The sequence below is a fragment of the Anomaloglossus baeobatrachus genome, chromosome 6 (genome assembly GCF_048569485.1).
Source record: "Anomaloglossus baeobatrachus isolate aAnoBae1 chromosome 6, aAnoBae1.hap1, whole genome shotgun sequence".
Classification (NCBI taxonomy): domain Eukaryota; kingdom Metazoa; phylum Chordata; class Amphibia; order Anura; family Aromobatidae; genus Anomaloglossus; species Anomaloglossus baeobatrachus.
In genome coordinates, this window is record NC_134358.1 from 567,287,875 (window position 1) to 567,310,837 (window position 22,963).

The window sequence follows — 22,963 nt, forward strand, 5'->3', positions numbered from 1 at the left end:
CCTGAGGACTGCCATGTGAAATAATACTGTACATGGTCCAAGGGGTTCCAGAGGTAGCTCCTGGCCCCTGGAGCCTGAGGACTGCCATGTGAGATAATGCATGGTCCATGCGGTCCAGAAGTAGCCCCCAACCCCTGGAGCCTGAGGACTGCCAAGTAAGATAATACATGGTCCATGGGGGTCCATAGGTAGCCTCCGGACCCTGAGGACTGCCATGTGAGATAATATATGGTCCATGGGGGTCCAGAGGTAACCCCCAACCCCTGGAGCCTGAAGACTGCAATGTAAGATATTAGATGGTCCATGGGTGTCCAGAGGTAGCCCCTGGGCCTTGAGGACTGCCATGTGAAATAATACTGTACATGGTCCAAGGGGTTCCAGAGGTAGCTCCTGGCCCCTGGAGCCTGAGGACTGCCATGTGAGATAATGCATGGTCCATGCGGTCCAGAAGTAGCCCCCAACCCCTGGAGCCTGAGGACTGCCAAGTAAGATAATACATGGTCCATGGGGGTCCATAGGTAGCCTCCGGACCCTGAGGACTGCCATGTGAGATAATATATGGTCCATGGGGGTCCAGAGGTAACCCCCAACCCCTGGAGCCTGAAGACTGCAATGTAAGATATTAGATGGTCCATGGGTGTCCAGAGGTAGCCCCTGGGCCTTGAGGACTGCCATGGAGATACTGCATGGGGGTCCATAGTAGCCCCCGGACCCTGGAGCCTGAGGACTGACATGTAAGATAATGCATGGCCCATGAGGGTCCATAGGTAGCCCCTGAGGACTGCCATGTGAGATATTGCATGGTCCATGGGGGTCCAGAGGTAGCCCCCAACCCCTGGAGCCTGAGGACTGCCATGTAAGATAATACATGGTCCATGGGGGTCCAGAGGTAGCCACCAGCCCCTGGAGCCTAAATAAAGCCATTTTAAGATTATGATTTGAGGGGGAGTCTCAAAGCCCACGGGATACACCATTGAACAGTTGACAGATCCATAAGATCCCTTTCCCATCTGGATCTCAAAGATCGGCTTTTGAATTGATGTGGAAATGAAGCTGAAGAACTATGTGTAGATCTGACGCCTCTGTCACTCCAGCTCTATTCACCACTTCCTGTTTAACGTCCATTAACCAGAAAGAAGCAGCACTGGGCAGGGGTTAGAGCTGCAGTGACGGAGGCTTCAGATGTAAATATTTCTCCATAATGGAGGAGCGGACAGACCACATAAAGGTATTTCTGGACTTCTCTTTGAAAGGGGGGGAATCTTGAGGGCAGATTTCCTTTAAGGTTATCCATTCTGGCAATGATACGGGGCTGTGGCAACCAAGGTAATTTCCACCTTAAATACAGAAATTAGTTTGGACTCGTGTGATCACCCAAACCTAGGAGATGCCACATCCTTCGTACAATGAGACTCTGACAACTTTTCCTCCAGCACCATTAATCATTGCCCAGGTGTCAGCACTGTGGTTTTGATACAATCATTTAGCTGAGAGTTTTATACGTTTTACAATCTTTATTATGTCCAGTGCACATTATTCCAGACTTGTAGGTGGCCTCTTCTCCCCACCGGCGGGGGTCCTCCGGGTCCTCTACAGCTCAGTGTGTGATATCTATAGTGCGGATACTGTGCTATATACAGTGAGGTTATAGGCAGCTATGGACGAGTCTTCACCCTCGTACATGGGGGACTTATTTTTCTACATCCCACAAAGGATCTGAAACAAAGAGTAAACAATGAGAGGATGTGCAAAAATATTCACTCCCTTTCCACATCACCCCAAGAATGAGATTGAATACCCCACATGAACCCCCATTAAACAGAATCTTGCTATGTAATCTGAGAGCAGCCTAATGTAGGGCCAGAGACCCTAATTCCAGAGAAGTGGCACTTACTGGGCTGCTTGCTGCAGTTTTGAAAAAAAAAATCTGTGTTTTCTTTACAACAAATGTAGAAGTGTTCAGAATCCTGAGCTGTGTATAACCCCGTCCGCATTACTGATTGGCAGATTGTTGTGTACACTGTGCATAGGCAGAAAGCTGCCAATCAGTGGCGGGGACAGAGTTACTTTGATTATCTGGAATTCCTGGCACAGGACACCTACTCCTGCAGTGATAATCTCCAGCTGATTAAACACTGATTGTATTAAAACTACAGCAAACTGCTCAGCAAGTGACAGATCACTGGAATCAGGCAGTATCATCACAGAGGACAGGATTAGATACATAGCTCAGCACACAGTATCACACATATTTGTATTAGATACACGGCTCAGCAGACAGTATCACACAGGATAGGATTAGATACACGGCTCAGTAGAGAGTATCACACAGGATTGGATTAGATACACAGCTCAGTAGACAGTATCACACAGGCTTGGATTAGATACACAGCTCAGTAGACAGTATCACACAGGCTTGGATTAGATACACAGCTCAGCAGACAGTATCACACAGGATACGATTAGATACACGGCTTAGCAGAGAGTATCACATAGGAGAGGATTAGATTCACAGCTCAGCAGACAGTATCACACAGGAGAGGATTAGATACTCAGCTCAGAAGACAGTATCACACAGGATAGGATTAGATACACAGCTCAGTAGACAGTATCACACAGGATAGGATTAGATACATGGCTCAGCAGACAGTATCACACAGGATACGATTAGATACACGGCTCAGCAGAGAGTATCACACAGGATAGGATTAGATACACAGCTCAGCAGACAGTATCACACAGGAGAGGATTAGATACTCAGCTCAGCAGACAGTATCACACAGGAGAGGATTAGATACACAGCTCAGCAGACAGTATCACACATATTTGGATTAGATACACAGCTCAGCAGACAGCATCACACATATTTGGATTAGATACACGGCTCAGCAGACAGTATCACACATATTTGGATTAGATACACGGCTCATACTGTTACCTGTCGTCAGATCCTTAGTTAGACTTCAGGAATCCGTAGCTCCCGGGCTTGTCGTACCCTTCCTTCAGCTCCACCTCGGTGCAGGACTGGTTCCTCCTCTTGACCCTCTGCTGGTGGGTAAAGCATGGGCATCACAGCAAGGCGGGGCATGTATCACGTACTGAGCGCAGCATAAGAATGAACAAGGGCATCCCAGCTGAGCCTCGGGCAGTTTAGATACAGTGGGATCCATGTGCAGTGATATTAATGCCCCACACTCCCTACCCACACTGTGCAGCCCCATTATTGGCCATTATTATATCGCAGGGAGGGGGTCAGGGGTCACCATTTCTGGGGTCTCCCGCTAGGAATGCAGGATACTTTACCGCGTCCACTTGATGAGCGGCGACACAGTCCATGAGCTGAGACAGAATCTTGTGAGAATGGTAAGAAAACTTGAAACAAGCGAAGCAATTGAATGTCCTCTACAAGAAAAGATAAAAAAACGGGATTATGATTGTGGCGCCCCTGAGGCTTCCGTCGCCACAGAGACATTGCACCTTAGCCAGAGGTGTGATGTGCCATCCTGGGTAAGGAAAGGAGTAAACAATTCACAGGCAAATTCACACTACACCCATTGTTAGGCATATTTTGGGACCAGGGATAGTGGCAGCTACCCCCCCATGCTGCATGCTGGGGGGCCGTAAGACCCATCCCTTCTCCGATAGGGTGGGGCCTAGCAATTGGGAAGGTGGGAGGAGCCAGCAGAGAGTAGAGCGGACACAGGAAGTTCAAGTTCAGCTAGTTGGGAGGGAGACCTGAGAAAGAACAGCAAGAGAAAGTGAAGCTTCCTGGTGGAGACCCTGGGGCCCGGCTAGGCCCAGGTGACAGCAGAGAACTACAGAAAGGACTCCAGGGCCACTGAAAGGCCTGTTCCACTAAGTCATCGGGTGGAGGGATCAGGCTGCAAACAGGGAATGGTCCCTAGAAACTGGAGGAAGAGAAGTCATTTTCCAAAAGTGAGCACCGAGCCCAGGGTGGCTGCAAGCGCCCCGGGCCACATCCCACCGTAGATCCCCTGGAAAGAGGGCAAAGTTCCATCAAGGCAAGCCTTCTTGTCCAGAACCTATAGTGGAGGCCAAGACAGGTTTATCCAGAAAAGTCAAAGCTTTGAAGACAGCCGAGGGAAGAGAAACAACAGAAGGGTGCGCCGGCATTTACTCCCAGATCTACCCGGGATCGGCGGAGGTCCCTGACAGGGGATTCCAGCGCACCAGTGGGCGTCCAGTTCGCGACAGCCATGAACCAGTCAGTAAAACCTTGAAACTGCACCCCCTGGTGTTGCCTCCATTATTTCGCCTGCACTGCACCCTTTCCAAGCACCATAGACTTTCATAAGCACCAACGGTTGTCCCAGGGTACCGCTCCACCTGTGGGGAGCAGAACCACCATAGCTGCCAGTCCATCAGCCCCGGAGGTCCCATCCAGCAGCGGCGGCTCCATAGCCGCATTCCACAGGTGGCGTCACGAATAACCTACAAACTTTATTATTGTTTACCATCCCCACCACTGCCATATTAGTTGACCCCGCAAGGGTCACGGAGTCGGGCCCCACCACTACTGACTACCTCGGACTAGTCCGGCCCGGCACCTGGTGTCCCAAAACCCTGGGGTGGGCGAGTCATGATCACAAGTCTGAACACGGCAGAGATGATGTGACGGCAATAAAGATGGCGGACATGGCGGTATACGATATATTACTGCAGGGATCACTGGTATCCGGAACCACGAAAGAATAATGGAGGACAGGAGTCATGCAGAGATTGCAAACTGTGAGGAGGTTATAAAGCATGGAGGAGGAGGAGGTGAGCTGTGACATCATCTAGTGGTAATGGTGGATCCTGTGTGATCTACTGCATATAAAGGTGTAATCAGTCATTGTACAGGATGGGGAGTATGTGTACAGTCCGGGTGAGGGGGATGACAGACTGACAGGCTGGGTGGAGGGGACAGAGGACCGATAGGCAAGGTGAAGAGGATGGCAGACTGACAGGCTGGGTGGAGGGGACGGCAGACTAACAGGCCGGGTGGAGGGGACGGCAGACTGACAGGCCGGGTGGAGGGGACGACAGACTGACAGGCCGGCTAGAGGGGACGGCAGACTGACAGGCCGGGTGGAGGGGATGGCAGACTGACAGGCCGGGTGGAGGGGACGGCAGACTGACAGGCCGGGTGGAGGGGACGGCAGACTGACAGGCCGGGTGGAGGGGACGGCAGACTGACAGGCCGGGTGGAGGGGACGGCAGACTGACAGGCCGGGTGGAGGGGACGGCAGACTGACAGGCCGGGTGGAGGGGACGGCAGACTGACAGGCCGGGTGGAGGGGACGGCAGACTGACAGGCCGGGTGGAGGGGACGGCAGACTGACAGGCTGGGTGTGGGGGGCGGCAGTCTCCTCTTTTGTCACCCCACTGCTGGCATGGCTGATGCTGCTCCCTCACATTATTATAAAACCCTCAGACAATCAGCGTTTATGGCATCGGTGAGCGCCATTGTGGCTGACCACGTGATTCATAGACGTACAGGTAAACCAGAGCAAGAGCTGCGGCTCATGTATGGAGTCACGTACAATGTAACTGGCGGGAACCTTACCCCATTCCTCGTTAGGCCACAGTCGGTTTTAGTCCAGTGACTTTTCTGACAAGTCGTCTGTTTTAGTTCTAACTCCAAGTTCACAAAAACCCCAGAAATGTAATCCTGTATGAGAGAATAAAAGACGCCACACAAAATAAATGAATAAACTCCACAATGTTGATTATTAATCAACAAATCAAATACACGGACTAACTATCTTTATTTCTGAACGTACCTCATTACCGTAATTATGTCCTTAAAAAAATACAACCACTATAATACTGCCCCTATTTACAAGAATATAACTACTATAATACTGCTCCCTATGTACAAGAATATAACTACTATAATACTGCCGCTATGTACAAGAATATAACTACTATAATACTGCCGCTATGTACAAGAATATAACTACTATAATACTGCCCTCTATGTACAAGAATATAACTACTATAATACTGCCCTCTATGTACAAGAATATAACTACTATAATATTGCCCTCTATGTACAAGAATATAACTACTATAATACTGCCCTCTATGTACAAGAATATAACTACTATAATACTCCCCCCTATGTACAAGAATATAACTACTATAATACTGCCCCTATGTAAAAGAATAGAACTACTATAATACTGCCCCTATGTACAAGAATATAACTACTATACTATTGCCTATATGTACAACAATATAACTACTATAATACTGCCCCCTATGTACAAGAATATAACTACTATAATACTGCCCTCTATATACAAGAATAGAACTACTATAATACTGCCCCCTGTGTACAAGAAAAGAACTACTATAATACTGCCCCTATGTACAAGAATAGAACTACTATAATACTGCCCCCTATGTACAACAATATAACTACTATAATACTGCCCTCTATGTACAAGAATATAACTACTATAATACTGCCCCCTATGTACAAGAATATAACTACTATAATACTGCCCCTATGTACAAGAATAGAACTACTATAATACTGCCCCTATGTACAAGAATAGAACTACTATAATACTGCCCCTATGTACAAGAATATAACTACTATAATATTGCCTATATGTACAACAATATAACTACTATAATACTGCCCCCTATGTACAAGAATATAACTACTATAATACTGCCCTCTATATACAAGAATAGAACTACTATAATACTGCGCCTATGTACAAGAATAGAACTACTATAATACTGCCCCCTATGTACAAGAATATAACTACTATAATACTGCTCCCCAATGTACAAGAATAGAACTACTATAATACTGCCCCTATGTACAAGAATATAACTACTATAATACTGCCCCCTATGTACAAGAATATAACTACTATAATACTGCCCCTATGTACAAGAATATAACTACTATAATACTGCCCCTATGTACAAGAATATAACTACTATAATATTGCCCCTATGTACAAGAATATAACTACTATAATACTGCCCCTATGTACAACAATATAACTACTATAATACTGCCCCTATGTACAAGAATATAATTGCTATAATACTGCGCCTATGTACAAGAATATAACTACTATAATACTGCGCCTATGTACAACAATATAACTACTATAAAACTGCCCCTATGTACAACAATATAACTACTATAATACTGCCCCTATGTGCAAGAATATAACTGCTATAATACTGCGCCTATGTACAAGAATATAACTACTATAATACTGCCCCTATGTACAACAATATAACTACTATAATACTGCCCCTATGTACAAGAATATAACTGCTATAATACTGCTCCTATGTACAAGAATATAGCTACTATAATACTGCCCCTATTTACAAGAATATAACTACTATAATACTGCCCCTATGTACAAGAATATAACTAATATAATACTGCCCCTATGTACAAGAATATAACTACTATAATACTGCCCCTATGTACAAGAATATAACTGCTATAATACTGCCCCTATGTACAAGAATATAACTGCTATAATACAGTGTTCTACCTCCTCACTTCTCCTTTAGGTACTTACTATTTCAATGGCTTTGATGACATTAGACACCTTGAATCCGTTTCTGATATGGTCTTTGGTATGGAAATGTTCCATGATCAATTTCGTGGCTTTGTTTTGGTTCTCGGAGAAGTTGTCCGTTGTGCTCTGACCCTCTGAGTTGACAATTAGGAGAACAGATATGATGCCCCATGTTATGGCCGCTGTCTTCATTGTGATGATAGCAGATGATCCGAGGATGATGTTTCCTTCTCCTTATTTCTTTTGGAAGAAGATAAGATCACTTTGGAGCCATTCATAATCACAATCTCCACTTATCACACTGCCAGATGATTACCTTTTCTCTGGGTTTTTGGTGTTGGCTTTACCTCACTCCAGCAGCCTCTTGGCATTGAGCAAGGTATAGAAATGAATGAGTAATAGACACTGTAAGGGTATGTGCGCACGTTGCTTTTTACCTGCTTTTTACCTGCTTTTTACCTGCTTTTTTGCTGCTTTTTCTTCTGCGCTGTTTAATGCCAAAATGGATGTGTTCTTCTATTCAAGCAAAGTCTATGGGAATTTGGGTTTCTTGTTCACACTATGTTGTTCAAAATGCTGCCTTTTTGTGGCAGAACTTTGGTCAAAAACTCAGCTTTGCAGTGCAAAACCCAAATGGCAAAAACAATTGACATGTTGCTTCTTTGAAAAGCTGAGTTTTTGACCAAAGTTCTGCCACAAAAAGGCAGCATTTTGAACAACATAGTGTGAACAAGAAACCCAAATTCCCATAGACTTTGCTTGAATAGAAGAACACATCCATTTTGGCATTAAACAGCGAATAAGAAAAAGCAGCAAAAAAGCAGGTAAAAAGCAGGTAAAAAGCAACGTGCGCACATACCCTTATAGTCCCACAGACCCACAGCTGGGAACTCCTGGTGGGGATTGATCTAGCCAATGATTTATACTGCAGTCACCTCCAGAGCTGCAATCACTAGGAATATAAAAATCTATACCACACATCATAAAATATCTTTTTTGGGTTTGTGTTAGGGAGAAACTTCATACAAAGGGTTAATCCTTGTTGCTAGCTTTTTGTATTTGCCTGCGGAGCCGAGAGTGTGAGGAAACATTTCTCATCATTAGTCCTTGTTTACAGGAAACAATCACATTCCAGCAGCGCAGGGCGCCGCCGCGTCCTCAGGCGTCTACACGCGAATCTGCCGTCATCTGTGGCTGAAAAGTGTCGGCCGTGATGTATACAGGTCTGAAGTATATGGAGAACAGTAAAGGACGCGTCCCTTCATCATTCAGTCTCATTCAGTCCCATTACTCCCAGTGTATGACGTCTGGTCCCATCGCCCCCGGAGTGTATAAAGATGCAATAAGTATACAGACTTTACAGCAACAGATCGGAAATGATTCTCTCTTTGAGGTAAAACTTTTTTTAATAACGGGCAGGTTTTACCTCACAGAAAGAATCATTTACGTCATGTCTTTATACTCTTCCTCCCCGGCCCAGCAGATATGGTATGATCAGAACATGTCCCTGTATGGTCAGACGCGGTGTCACAGGGTATGTGATAACAGGACAGGGGCCTCTAGACTTGAGACCCTGCGCTGTCCCTTATCTCAGAGATAGGCTTGATGGTGGCTAGGTGTGAGCCCCCAGCATGACCCTGACTCCTGTCTGAGCCCTGATCTTACTCCCCCTGTCCCACACGCTTGAGACAGGTTGGAAAACAGTGACAAAACCGCACAAAAAGACATGGACAAGGGAAAACGGAAACTCACATACACAGCACTCAAAACACACAGGAGAGACAATAAGTGTAACTGGGAGCAACAAAAAAGGGGAGGAAGTAACGCACAACAGGGGAACGCTCACACCACTCAAAAGGGCAACATGGATCACCATTAACAGTATGACCACCAAGACCAGGATCGCAGAAGCTATCATCGGCGTATACTGGAAGAAAGCTGAGCTTTAAATAGGGAGGAGACAGCTGCACGTGGCAATCAGCGACCTGAGCTCTTAGGTCCTGCTCACCAGACTTCAGGAATTAACTCCTGCAGAGCTGAACACCAGTGACCCTGAACCAGCCGACGCCCGGCTCTGGCTGAACAATACAGAAGCCTCAGGTTGCTTGTTAGCCTCTGTGGTGTGAACAGTATTTGACAACCCCGTGCCCGCAGGTGTGTACAGAGCCGAACATCACGTGACACACGGCCATTACACAGCAGGGGCACATATATCACATTATCTCAGCACAGGGACATTATATATCACGTGCGATTGTGGAAATTAATATTATTCCAAGATCTATTGATTAAAATCAACTTTGTTTGGGGGGAAAACCCCTTTAATGATTCAGCAGAAGACATTGTGGACAATTGTAGCTTCAGCTTTGTGGGAACAGTTTAGGGAAGACCCTCCTCTGTCCCCCCTGACTGTGCCCAGTGCACAACGTCCATACAGACATGAGGGGGAGAACATGAGGCCACACAGAGCCCGGCCCCAATAATGGAGAAAACCCTTCTGCAGAGGGTGACTCCATATTAATGGCTATGGATGTAGATGGGAGGCATGTGGAGGGGGCACATACTTTTCCCATATACTGTAGGAGGTGGATGTGCAGGGGGCACATACTTTTCTCCATATACTGTAGGAAGTGGATGTGGAGGGGGCACATACTTTTCCCATATACTGTAGGAGGTGGATGTGGAGGGGGCATATACTTTTCCCATATACTGTAGGAAGTGGATGTGGAGGGGGCACATACTTTTCCCATATACTGTAGGAAGTGGATGTGGAGGGGGCACATACTTTTCTCATATACTGTAGGAGGTGGATGTGGAGGGGACACATACTTTTCCCATATACTGTAGAAAGTGGATGTGGAGGGGGCACATACTTTTCCCATATACTGTAGGAGGTGGATGTGGAGGGGGCACATACTTTTCCCATATACTGTAGGAGGTGGATGTGGAGGGGGCACATACTTTTCCCATATACTGTAGGAAGTGGATGTGGAGGGGGCACATACTTTTCCCATATACTGTAGGAGGTGGATGTGGAGGGGGCACATACTTTTCCCATATACTGTAGGAAGTGGATGTGGAGGGGGCATATACTTTTCCCATATACTGTAGGAGGTGGATGTGGAGGGGGCACATACTTTTCCCATATACTGTAGGAGGTGGATGTGGAGGGGGCACATAGTTTTCCCATATACTGTAGGAGGTGGATGTGGAGGGGGCACATACTTTTCCCATATACTGTATGAAGTGGATGTGGAGGGGGCACATACTTTTCCCATATACTGTAGGAAGTGGATGTGGAGGGGGCACATACATTTCCCATATACTGTAGGAAGTAGATATGGAGGGGGCACATACATTTCCCATATACTGTAGGAAGTGGATGTGGAGGGGGCACATACTTTTCCCATATACTGTAGGAAGTGGATGTGGAGGGAGCACATACTTTTCCCATATACTGTAGGAAGTGGATGTGGAGGGGGCATATACTTTTCCCATATACTGTAGGAAGTAGATATGGAGGGGGCACATACTTTTCCCATATACTGTAGGAAGTGGATGTGGAGGGGGCACATACTTTTCCCATATACTGTAGGAAGTGGATGTGGAGGGGGCACATACTTTTCTCATATACTGTAGGACGTGGATGTGGAGGGGGCACATACTATTCCCATATACTGTAGGAAGTGGATGTGGAGGGGGCACATACTTTTCCCATATACTGTAGGAAGTGGATGTGGAGGGGGCACATACTTTTCCCATATACTGTAGGAAGTGGATGTGGAGGGGGCACATACTTTTCTCATATACTGTAGGAAGTAGATATGGAGGGGGCACATACTTTTCCCATATACTGTAGGAAGTGGATGTGGAGGGGGCACATACTTTTCCCATATACTGTAGGAAGTGGATGTGGGGGGGGGCAAATACTTTTCCCATATACTGTAGGAAGTGGATGTGGAGGGGGCACATACTTTTCCCATATACTGTAGGAAGTGGATGTGGAGGGGGCACATACTTTTCCCATATACTGTAGGAAGTGGATGTGGAGGGGGCACATACTTTTCTCATATACTGTAGGAAGTAGATATGGAGGGGGCACATACATTTCCCATATACTGTAGGAAGTGGATGTGGAGGGGGCACATACGTTTCTCATATACTGTAGGAAGGGGATGTGGAGGGGGCACATACTTTTCTCCATATACTGTAGGAAGTGGATGTGGAGGGGGCACATACTTTTCCCATATACTGTAGGAAGTGGATGTGGAGGGGGCACATACTTTTCCCATATACTGTAGGAAGTGGATGTGGAGGGGGCACATACTTTTCTCATATACTGTAAGACGTGGATGTGGAGGGGGCACATACTATTCCCATATACTGTAGGAAGTGGATGTGGAGGGGGCACATACTTTTCCCATATACTGTAGGAAGTGGATCTGGAGGGGGCACATACTTTTCCCATATACTGTAGGAAGTGGATGTGGAGGGGGCACATACTTTTCCCATATACTGTAGGAAGTGGATGTGGAGGGGGCACATACTTTTCTCATATACTGTAGGAAGTAGATATGGAGGGGGCACATACTTTTCCCATATGCTGTAGGAAGTGGATGTGGAGGGGGCACATACTTTTCCCATATACTGTAGGAAGTGGATGTGGAGGGGGCAAATACTTTTCCCATATACTGTAGGAAGTGGATGTGGAGGGGGCACATACTTTTCCCATATACTGTAGGAAGTGGAAGGAGAGGGGGCACATACTTTTCCCATATACTGTAGGAAGTGGATGTGGAGGGGGCACATACTTTTCCCATATACTGTAGGAAGTGGATGTGGAGGGGGCACATACTTTTCCCATATACTGTAGGAAGTGGATGTGGAGGGGGCACATACTTTTCCCATATACTGTAGGAAGTGGATGTGGAGGGGGCACATACTTTGCCCATATACTGTAGGAAGTGGATGTGGAGGGGGCACATACTTTTCCCATATACTGTAGGAGGTGGATGTGGAGGGGGCACATACTTTTCCCATATACTGTAGGAGGTGGATGTGGAGGGGGCACATACTTTTCCCACATACTGTAGGAGGTGGATGTGGAGGGGGCACATACTTTTCCGATATACTGTAGGAAGTGGATGTGGATGGGGCACATACTTTTCCCATATACTGTAGGAAGTGGATGTGGAGGGGGCACATACTTTTCCCATATACTGTAGGAGGTGGATGTGGAGGGGGCACATACTTTTCCCATATACTGTAGGAAGTGGATGTGGAGGGGGCACATACTTTTCCCATATACTGTAGGAGGTGGATGTGCAGGGGGCACATACTTTTCTCCATATACTGTAGGAAGTGGATGTGGAGGGGGCACATACTTTTCCCATATACTGTAGGAGGTGGATGTGGAGGGGGCATATACTTTTCCCATATACTGTAGGAAGTGGATGTGGAGGGGGCACATACTTTTCCCATATACTGTAGGAAGTGGATGTGGAGGGGGCACATACTTTTCTCATATACTGTAGGAGGTGGATGTGGAGGGGACACATACTTTTCCCATATACTGTAGAAAGTGGATGTGGAGGGGGCACATACTTTTCCCATATACTGTAGGAGGTGGATGTGGAGGGGGCACATACTTTTCCCATATACTGTAGGAGGTGGATGTGGAGGGGGCACATACTTTTCCCATATACTGTAGGAAGTGGATGTGGAGGGGGCACATACTTTTCCCATATACTGTAGGAGGTGGATGTGGAGGGGGCACATACTTTTCCCATATACTGTAGGAAGTGGATGTGGAGGGGGCATATACTTTTCCCATATACTGTAGGAGGTGGATGTGGAGGGGGCACATACTTTTCCCATATACTGTAGGAGGTGGATGTGGAGGGGGCACATAGTTTTCCCATATACTGTAGGAGGTGGATGTGGAGGGGGCACATACTTTTCCCATATACTGTATGAAGTGGATGTGGAGGGGGCACATACTTTTCCCATATACTGTAGGAAGTGGATGTGGAGGGGGCACATACATTTCCCATATACTGTAGGAAGTAGATATGGAGGGGGCACATACATTTCCCATATACTGTAGGAAGTGGATGTGGAGGGGGCACATACTTTTCCCATATACTGTAGGAAGTGGATGTGGAGGGAGCACATACTTTTCCCATATACTGTAGGAAGTGGATGTGGAGGGGGCATATACTTTTCCCATATACTGTAGGAAGTAGATATGGAGGGGGCACATACTTTTCCCATATACTGTAGGAAGTGGATGTGGAGGGGGCACATACTTTTCCCATATACTGTAGGAAGTGGATGTGGAGGGGGCACATACTTTTCTCATATACTGTAGGACGTGGATGTGGAGGGGGCACATACTATTCCCATATACTGTAGGAAGTGGATGTGGAGGGGGCACATACTTTTCCCATATACTGTAGGAAGTGGATGTGGAGGGGGCACATACTTTTCCCATATACTGTAGGAAGTGGATGTGGAGGGGGCACATACTTTTCTCATATACTGTAGGAAGTAGATATGGAGGGGGCACATACTTTTCCCATATACTGTAGGAAGTGGATGTGGAGGGGGCACATACTTTTCCCATATACTGTAGGAAGTGGATGTGGGGGGGGGCAAATACTTTTCCCATATACTGTAGGAAGTGGATGTGGAGGGGGCACATACTTTTCCCATATACTGTAGGAAGTGGATGTGGAGGGGGCACATACTTTTCCCATATACTGTAGGAAGTGGATGTGGAGGGGGCACATACTTTTCTCATATACTGTAGGAAGTAGATATGGAGGGGGCACATACATTTCCCATATACTGTAGGAAGTGGATGTGGAGGGGGCACATACGTTTCTCATATACTGTAGGAAGGGGATGTGGAGGGGGCACATACTTTTCTCCATATACTGTAGGAAGTGGATGTGGAGGGGGCACATACTTTTCCCATATACTGTAGGAAGTGGATGTGGAGGGGGCACATACTTTTCCCATATACTGTAGGAAGTGGATGTGGAGGGGGCACATACTTTTCTCATATACTGTAAGACGTGGATGTGGAGGGGGCACATACTATTCCCATATACTGTAGGAAGTGGATGTGGAGGGGGCACATACTTTTCCCATATACTGTAGGAAGTGGATCTGGAGGGGGCACATACTTTTCCCATATACTGTAGGAAGTGGATGTGGAGGGGGCACATACTTTTCCCATATACTGTAGGAAGTGGATGTGGAGGGGGCACATACTTTTCTCATATACTGTAGGAAGTAGATATGGAGGGGGCACATACTTTTCCCATATGCTGTAGGAAGTGGATGTGGAGGGGGCACATACTTTTCCCATATACTGTAGGAAGTGGATGTGGAGGGGGCAAATACTTTTCCCATATACTGTAGGAAGTGGATGTGGAGGGGGCACATACTTTTCCCATATACTGTAGGAAGTGGAAGGAGAGGGGGCACATACTTTTCCCATATACTGTAGGAAGTGGATGTGGAGGGGGCACATACTTTTCCCATATACTGTAGGAAGTGGATGTGGAGGGGGCACATACTTTTCCCATATACTGTAGGAAGTGGATGTGGAGGGGGCACATACTTTTCCCATATACTGTAGGAAGTGGATGTGGAGGGGGCACATACTTTGCCCATATACTGTAGGAAGTGGATGTGGAGGGGGCACATACTTTTCCCATATACTGTAGGAGGTGGATGTGGAGGGGGCACATACTTTTCCCATATACTGTAGGAGGTGGATGTGGAGGGGGCACATACTTTTCCCACATACTGTAGGAGGTGGATGTGGAGGGGGCACATACTTTTCCGATATACTGTAGGAAGTGGATGTGGATGGGGCACATACTTTTCCCATATACTGTAGGAAGTGGATGTGGAGGGGGCACATACTTTTCCCATATACTGTAGGAGGTGGATGTGGAGGGGGCACATACTTTTCCCATATACTGTAGGAAGTGGATGTGGAGGGGGCACATACTTTTCCCATATACTGTAGGAAGTGGATGTGGAGGGGGCACATACTTTTCCCATATACTGTAGGAAGTGGATGTGGAGGGGGCACATACTTTTCCCATATACTGTAGGAAGTGGATGTGGAGGGGGCATATACTTTTCCCATATACTGTAGGAAGTGGATGTGGAGGGGGCACATACTTTTCCCATATACTGTAGGAAGTGGATGTGGAGGGGGCACATACTTTTCCTATATACTGTAGGAAGTGGATGTGGAGGGGGCACATACTTTTCCCATATACTGTAGGAGGTGGATGTGGAGGGGGCACATAGTTTTCCCATATACTGTAGGAGGTGGATGTGGAGGGGGCACATACTTTTCCCATATACTGTAGGAAGTGGATGTGGAGGGGGCACATACTTTTCCCATATACTGTAGGAAGTGAATGTGGAGGGGGCACATACTTTTCCCATATACTGTAGGAAGTGGAAGGAGAGGGGGCACATACTTTTCCCATATACTGTAGGAAGTGGATGTGGAGGGGGCACATACTTTTCCCATATACTGTAGGAGGTGGATGTGGAGGGGGCACATACTTTTCCCATATACTGTAGGAGGTGGATGTGGAGGGGGCACATACTTTTCTCCATATACTGTAGGAGGTGGATGTGGAGGGGGCACATACTTTTCTCATATACTGTAGGACGTGGATGTGGAGGGGGCACATACTATTCCCATATACTGTAGGAAGTGGATGTGGAGGGGGCACATACTTTTCCCATATACTGTAGGAAGTGGATGTGGAGGGGGCACATACTTTTCCCATATACTGTAGGAAGTGGATGTGGAGGGGGCACATACTTTTCTCATATACTGTAGGAAGTAGATATGGAGGGGGCACATACTTTTCCCATATACTGTAGGAAGTGGATGTGGAGGGGGCACATACTTTTCCCATATACTGTAGGAAGTGGATGTGGAGGGGGCAAATACTTTTCCCATATACTGTAGGAAGTGGATGTGGAGGGGGCACATACTTTTCCCATATACTGTAGGAAGTGGATGTGGAGGGGGCACATACTTTTCTCATATACTGTAAGACGTGGATGTGGAGGGGGCACATACTATTCCCATATACTGTAGGAAGTGGATGTGGAGGGGGCACATACTTTTCCCATATACTGTAGGAAGTGGATGTGGAGGGGGCACATACTTTTCCCATATACTGTAGGAAGTGGATGTGGAGGGGGCACATACTTTTCCCATATACTGTAGGAAGTGGAAGGAGAGGGGGCACATACTTTTCCCATATACTGTAGGAAGTGGATGTGGAGGGGGCACATACTTTTCCCATATACTGTAGGAAGTGGATGTGGAGGGGGCACATACTTTTCCCATATACTGTAGGAAGTGGATGTGGAGGGGGCACATACTTTTCCCATATACTGTAGGAAGTGGATGTGGAGGGGGCACATACTTTTCCCATATACTGTAGGAAGTGGATGTGGAGGGGGCACATACTTTTCCCATATACTGTAGGAAGTGGATGTGGAGGGGGTATATACTTTTCCCATATACTGTAGGAAGTGGATGTGGAGGGGGCACATACTTTTCCCATATACTGTAGGAAGTGGATGTGGAGGGGGCACGTACTTTTCCCATATACTGTAGGAAGTGGATGTGGAGGGGGCACATACTTTTCCCATATACTGTAGGAAGTGGATGTGGAGGGGGCACATACTTTTCCCATATACTGTAGGAAGTGGATGTGGAGGGGGCACATACTTTTCCCATATACTGTAGGAAGTGGATGTGGAGGGGGCATATACTTTTCCCATATACTGTAGGAAGTGGATGTGGAGGGGGCACATACTTTTCCCATATACTGTAGGAAGTGGATGTGGAGGGGGCACATACTTTTCCCATATACTGTAGGAAGTGGATGTGGAGGGGGCACATACTTTTCTCATATACTGTAGGAAGTAGATATGGAGGGGGCACATACGTTTCTCATATACTGTAGGAAGAGGATGTGGAGGGGGCACATACTTTTCTCCATATACTGTAGGAAGTGGATGTGGAGGGGGCACATACTTTTCCCATATACTGTAGGAAGTAGATATGGAGGGGGCACATACTTTTCCCATATACTGTAGGAAGTGGATGTGGAGGGGGCACATACTTTTCCCATATGCTGTAGGAAGTGGATGTGGAGGGGGCACATACTTTTCCCATATACTGTAGGAAGTGGATGTGGAGGGGGCAAATACTTTTCCCATATACTGTAGGAAGTGGATGTGGAGGGGGCACATACTTTTCCTATATACTGTAGGAAGTGGATGTGGAGGGGGCACATACTTTTCCCATATACTGTAGGAGGTGGATGTGGAGGGGGCACATAGTTTTCCCATATACTGTAGGAGGTGGATGTGGAGGGGGCACATACTTTTCCCACATACTGTAGGAAGTGGATGTGGAGGGGGCACATACTTTTCCCATATACTGTAGGAAGTGGATGTGGAGGGGGCACATACTTTTCCCATATACTGTAGGAAGTGGATGTGGAGGGGGCACATACTTTTCCCATATACTGTAGGAAGTGGATGTGGAGGGGGCACATACTTTTCCCATATACTGTAGGAGGTGGATGTGGAGGGGGCACATACTTTTCCCATATACTGTAGGAGGTGGATGTGGAGGGGGCACATACTTTTCCCATATACTGTAGGAAGTAGATATGGAGGGGGCACATACTTTTCCCATATACTGTAGGAAGTGGATGTGGAAGGAGCACATACTTTTCTCATATACTGTAGGAAGTGGATGTGGAGGGGGCACATACTTTTCCCATATACTGTAGGAGGTGGATGTGGAGGGGGCACATACTTTTCTCATATACTGTAGGAAGTAGACATGGAGGGGGCACATACTTTTCCCATATACTGTAGGAAGTGGATGTGGAGAGGGCACATACTTTTCTCATATACTGTAGGAAGTGGATGTGGAGGGGGCACATACTTTTCCCATATACTGTAGGAAGTGGATGTGGAGGGGGCATATACTTTTCCCATATACTGTAGGAAGTGGATGTGGAGGGGGCACATACTTTTCCCATATACTGTAGGAAGTGGATGTGGAGGGGGCACATACTTTTCCCATATACTGTAGGAAGTGGATGTGGAGGGGGCACATACTTTTCTCATATACTGTAGGAAGTAGATATGGAGGGGGCACATACGTTTCTCATATACTGTAGGAAGAGGATGTGGAGGGGGCACATACTTTTCTCCATATACTGTAGGAAGTGGATGTGGAGGGGGCACATACTTTTCCCATATACTGTAGGAAGTAGATATGGAGGGGGCACATACTTTTCCCATATACTGTAGGAAGTGGATGTGGAGGGGGCACATACTTTTCCCATATGCTGTAGGAAGTGGATGTGGAGGGGGCACATACTTTTCCCATATACTGTAGGAAGTGGATGTGGAGGGGGCAAATACTTTTCCCATATACTGTAGGAAGTGGATGTGGAGGGGGCACATACTTTTCCTATATACTGTAGGAAGTGGATGTGGAGGGGGCACATACTTTTCCCATATACTGTAGGAGGTGGATGTGGAGGGGGCACATAGTTTTCCCATATACTGTAGGAGGTGGATGTGGAGGGGGCACATACTTTTCCCACATACTGTAGGAAGTGGATGTGGAGGGGGCACATACTTTTCCCATATACTGTAGGAAGTGGATGTGGAGGGGGCACATACTTTTCCCATATACTGTAGGAGGTGGATGTGGAGGGGGCACATACTTTTCCCACATACTGTAGGAAGTGGATGTGGAGGGGGCACATACTTTTCCCACATACTGTAGGAAGTGGATGTGGAGGGGGCACATACTTTTCCCATATACTGTAGGAAGTGGATGTGGAGGGGGCACATACTTTTCCCATATACTGTAGGAGGTGGATGTGGAGGGGGCACATACTTTTCCCATATACTGTAGGAGGTGGATGTGGAGGGGGCACATACTTTTCCCATATACTGTAGGAAGTAGATATGGAGGGGGCACATACTTTTCCCATATACTGTAGGAAGTGGATGTGGAAGGAGCACATACTTTTCTCATATACTGTAGGAAGTGGATGTGGAGGGGGCACATACTTTTCCCATATACTGTAGGAGGTGGATGTGGAGGGGGCACATACTTTTCCCATATACTGTAGGAGGTGGATGTGGAGGGGGCACATACTTTTCCCATATACTGTAGGAAGTGGATGTGGAGAGGGCACATACTTTTCTCATATACTGTAGGAAGTGGATGTGGAGGGGGCACATACTTTTCCCATATACTGTAGGAGGTGGATGTGGAGGGGGCACATAGTTTTCCCATATACTGTAGGAGGTGGATGTGGAGGGGGCACATACTTTTCCCATATACTGTAGGAAGTGGATGTGGAGGGGGCACATACTTTTCCCATATACTGTAGGAAGTGGATGTGGAGGGGGCACATACTTTTCCCATATACTGTAGGAAGTGGATGTGGAGGGGGCACATACTTTTCCCATATACTGTAGGAGGTGGATGTGGAGGGGGCACATACTTTTCCCATATACTGTAGGAGGTGGATGTGGAGGGGGCACATACTTTTCCCATATACTGTAGGAAGTGGATGTGGAGGGGGCACATACTTTTCCCATATACTGTAGGAGGTGGATGTGGAGGGGGCACATACTTTTCCCATATACTGTAGGAAGTGGATGTGGAGGGGGCACATACTTTTCCCATATACTGTAGGAGGTGAATGTGGAGGGGGCACATACTTTTCCCATATACTGTAGGAAGTGGATGTGGAGGGGGTACATACTTTTCCCATATACTGTAGGAGGTGGATGTGGAGGGGGCACATACTTTTCCCATATACTGTAGGAAGTGGATGTGGAGGGGGTACATACTTTTCCCATATACTGTAGGAGGTGGATGTGGAGGGGGCACATACTTTTCCCATATACTGTAGGAAGTGGATGTGGAGGGGGCACATACTTTTCCCATATACTGTAGGAGGTGGATGTGGAGGGGGCACATACATTTCCCATATACTGTAGGAAGTGGATGTGGAGGGGGCACATACTTTTCCCATATACTGTAGGAAGTGGATGTGGAGGGGGCACATACTTTTCCCATATACTGTAGGAGGTGGATGTGGAGGGGGCACATACTTTTCCCATATACTGTAGGAGGTGGATGTGGAGGGGGCACATACTTTTCTCCATATACTGTAGGAAGTGGATGTGGAGGGGGCACATACTTTTCCCATCCCATATACTGTAGGAAGTGGATGTGGAGGGGGCACATACTTTTCCCATATACTGTAGGAGGTGGAGGGGGCACATACTTTTCCCATATACTGTAGGAGGTGGATGTGGAGGGGGCACATACTTTTCCCATATACTGTAGGAAGTGGATGTGGAGGGGGCACATACTTTTCCCATATACTGTAGGAACTGGATGTGGAGGGGGCACATACTTTTCCCATATACTGTAGGAGGTGGATGTGGAGGGGACACATACTTTTCCCATATACTGTAGGAGGTGGATGTGGAGGGGGCACATACTTTTCCCATATACTGTAGGAAGTGGATGTGGAGGGGGTACATACTTTTCCCATATACTGTAGGAGGTGGATGTGGAGGGGGCACATACTTTTCCCATATACTGTAGGAAGTGGATGTGGAGGGGGCACATACTTTTCCCATATACTGTAGGAGGTGGATGTGGAGGGGGCACATACATTTCCCATATACTGTAGGAAGTGGATGTGGAGGGGGCACATACTTTTCCCATATACTGTAGGAAGTGGATGTGGAGGGGGCACATACTTTTCCCATATACTGTAGGAGGTGGATGTGGAGGGGGCACATACTTTTCCCATATACTGTAGGAGGTGGATGTGGAGGGGGCACATACTTTTCTCCATATACTGTAGGAAGTGGATGTGGAGGGGGCACATACTTTTCCCATATACTGTAGGAAGTGGATGTGGAGGGGGCACATACTTTTCCCATATACTGTAGGAGGTGGAGGGGGCACATACTTTTCCCATATACTGTAGGAGGTGGATGTGGAGGGGGCACATACTTTTCCCATATACTGTAGGAACTGGATGTGGAGGGGGCACATACTTTTCCCATATACTGTAGGAGGTGGATGTGGAGGGGACACATACTTTTCCCATATACTGTAGGAGGTGGATGTGGAGGGGGCACATACTTTTCCCATATACTGTAGGAGGTGGATGTGGAGGGGGCACATACTTTTCCCATATACTGTAGGAGGTGGATGTGGAGGGGGCACATACTTTTCCCATATACTGTAGGAGGTGGATGTGGAGGGGGCACATACTTTTCCCATGTACTGTAGGAAGTGGATGTGGAGGGGGCACATACTTTTCCCATATACTGTAGGAAGTGGATGTGGAGGGGGCACATACTTTTCCCATATACTGTAGGAAGTGGATGTGGAGGGGGCACATACTTTTCCCATATACTGTAGGAAGTGGAAGGAGAGGGGGCACATACTTTTCCCATATACTGTAGGCAGTGGATGTGGAGGGGGCACATACTTTTCCCATATACTGTAGGAAGTGGATGTGGAGGGGGCACATACTTTTCCCATATACTGTAGGAAGTGGAAGGAGAGGGGGCACATACTTTTCCCATATACTGTAGGCAGTGGATGTGGAGGGGGCACATACTTTTCCCATATACTGTAGGAAGTGGATGTGGAGGGGGCACATACTTTTCCCATATACTGTAGGAAGTGGATGTGGAGGGGGCACATACTTTTCCCATATACTGTAGGAGGTGGATGTGGAGGGGGCACATACTTTTCCCATATACTGTAGGCAGTGGATGTGGAGGGGGCACATACTTTTCCCATATACTGTAGGAGGTGGATGTGGAGGGGGCACATACTTTTCTCCATATAGAGAATATGGGGGGAGGGGGTCCATTACTGTGGATGATGAAAGTCTCCACCATACTATAAGCCCTGGATCTGCGGCTGTCAGCGCCGGCCTCTTCGGCTTGTTATGGCCGCACCTATTGCTGCTGGAGAAGTTGGACGCTTCGGCTGTGCCGCCCCTTTAAATGAAGCATTGTCATGTGAAAGCTACAAACAACAGAAACTCCCCGGAAATAATCCAGAAACAGTGAAGAAGAAAGCTCGATACCTGCAGCTCCGCGCTCCGCTCCTGCGTCTGCTCCGTCTGCTCCGGGGACCCTCTATGCCCACTCTGGGGGGTCTGAGAAGAGGAAACAGGCGATAGGAGGGGACTGGGGACGTAGAGGAAACCGAGACCTCACAACAACAAGGGACGGACTCAGGAGACCAG

General features: G+C 47.2%; 1 protein-coding gene across 2 annotated transcripts; it reads right to left on the reverse strand.

Annotated features, from left to right (window-relative positions):
* Window positions 1-1,480: 1,480 nt before the first annotated feature.
* On the reverse strand, window positions 1,481-22,907 carry LOC142244639 (retinoic acid receptor responder protein 2-like). 2 transcript variants are annotated; one of them, XM_075316900.1, is made up of 6 exons: window positions 22,802-22,907; window positions 7,569-7,808; window positions 5,570-5,674; window positions 3,304-3,402; window positions 2,939-3,045; window positions 1,481-1,716 (listed from the first exon to the last, which is right to left on the reverse strand). In XM_075316900.1, the coding sequence occupies exons 2-5, from the start codon at window positions 7,758-7,760 to the stop codon at window positions 2,953-2,955; spliced, it is 489 nt and encodes a 162-aa protein (XP_075173015.1). In that variant the 5' UTR covers window positions 7,761-7,808; window positions 22,802-22,907; the 3' UTR covers window positions 1,481-1,716; window positions 2,939-2,952. The 2 variants fall into 2 exon arrangements, with proteins under 2 accessions (XP_075173015.1, XP_075173014.1); XM_075316899.1 differs by having other exon boundaries at window positions 2,939-3,048.
* Between the last annotated feature and the right edge of the window lie 56 nt (window positions 22,908-22,963).

Excerpts from the sequence above, each read along its gene's own strand:
- LOC142244639 (XM_075316899.1), bottom strand. The coding sequence starts at position 7,760 with ATGAAGACAGCGGCCATAACATGGGGCATCATATCTGTTCTCCTAATT. Across the intron at positions 5,675-7,568 it reads TCATCAAAGCCATTGAAATA|GATTACATTTCTGGGGTTTT; the intron begins GTAAGTACCTAA and ends TCTCTCATACAG. Across the intron at positions 3,403-5,569 it reads GTGGCCTAACGAGGAATGGG|AGGACATTCAATTGCTTCGC; the intron begins GTAAGGTTCCCG and ends CTTTTCTTGTAG.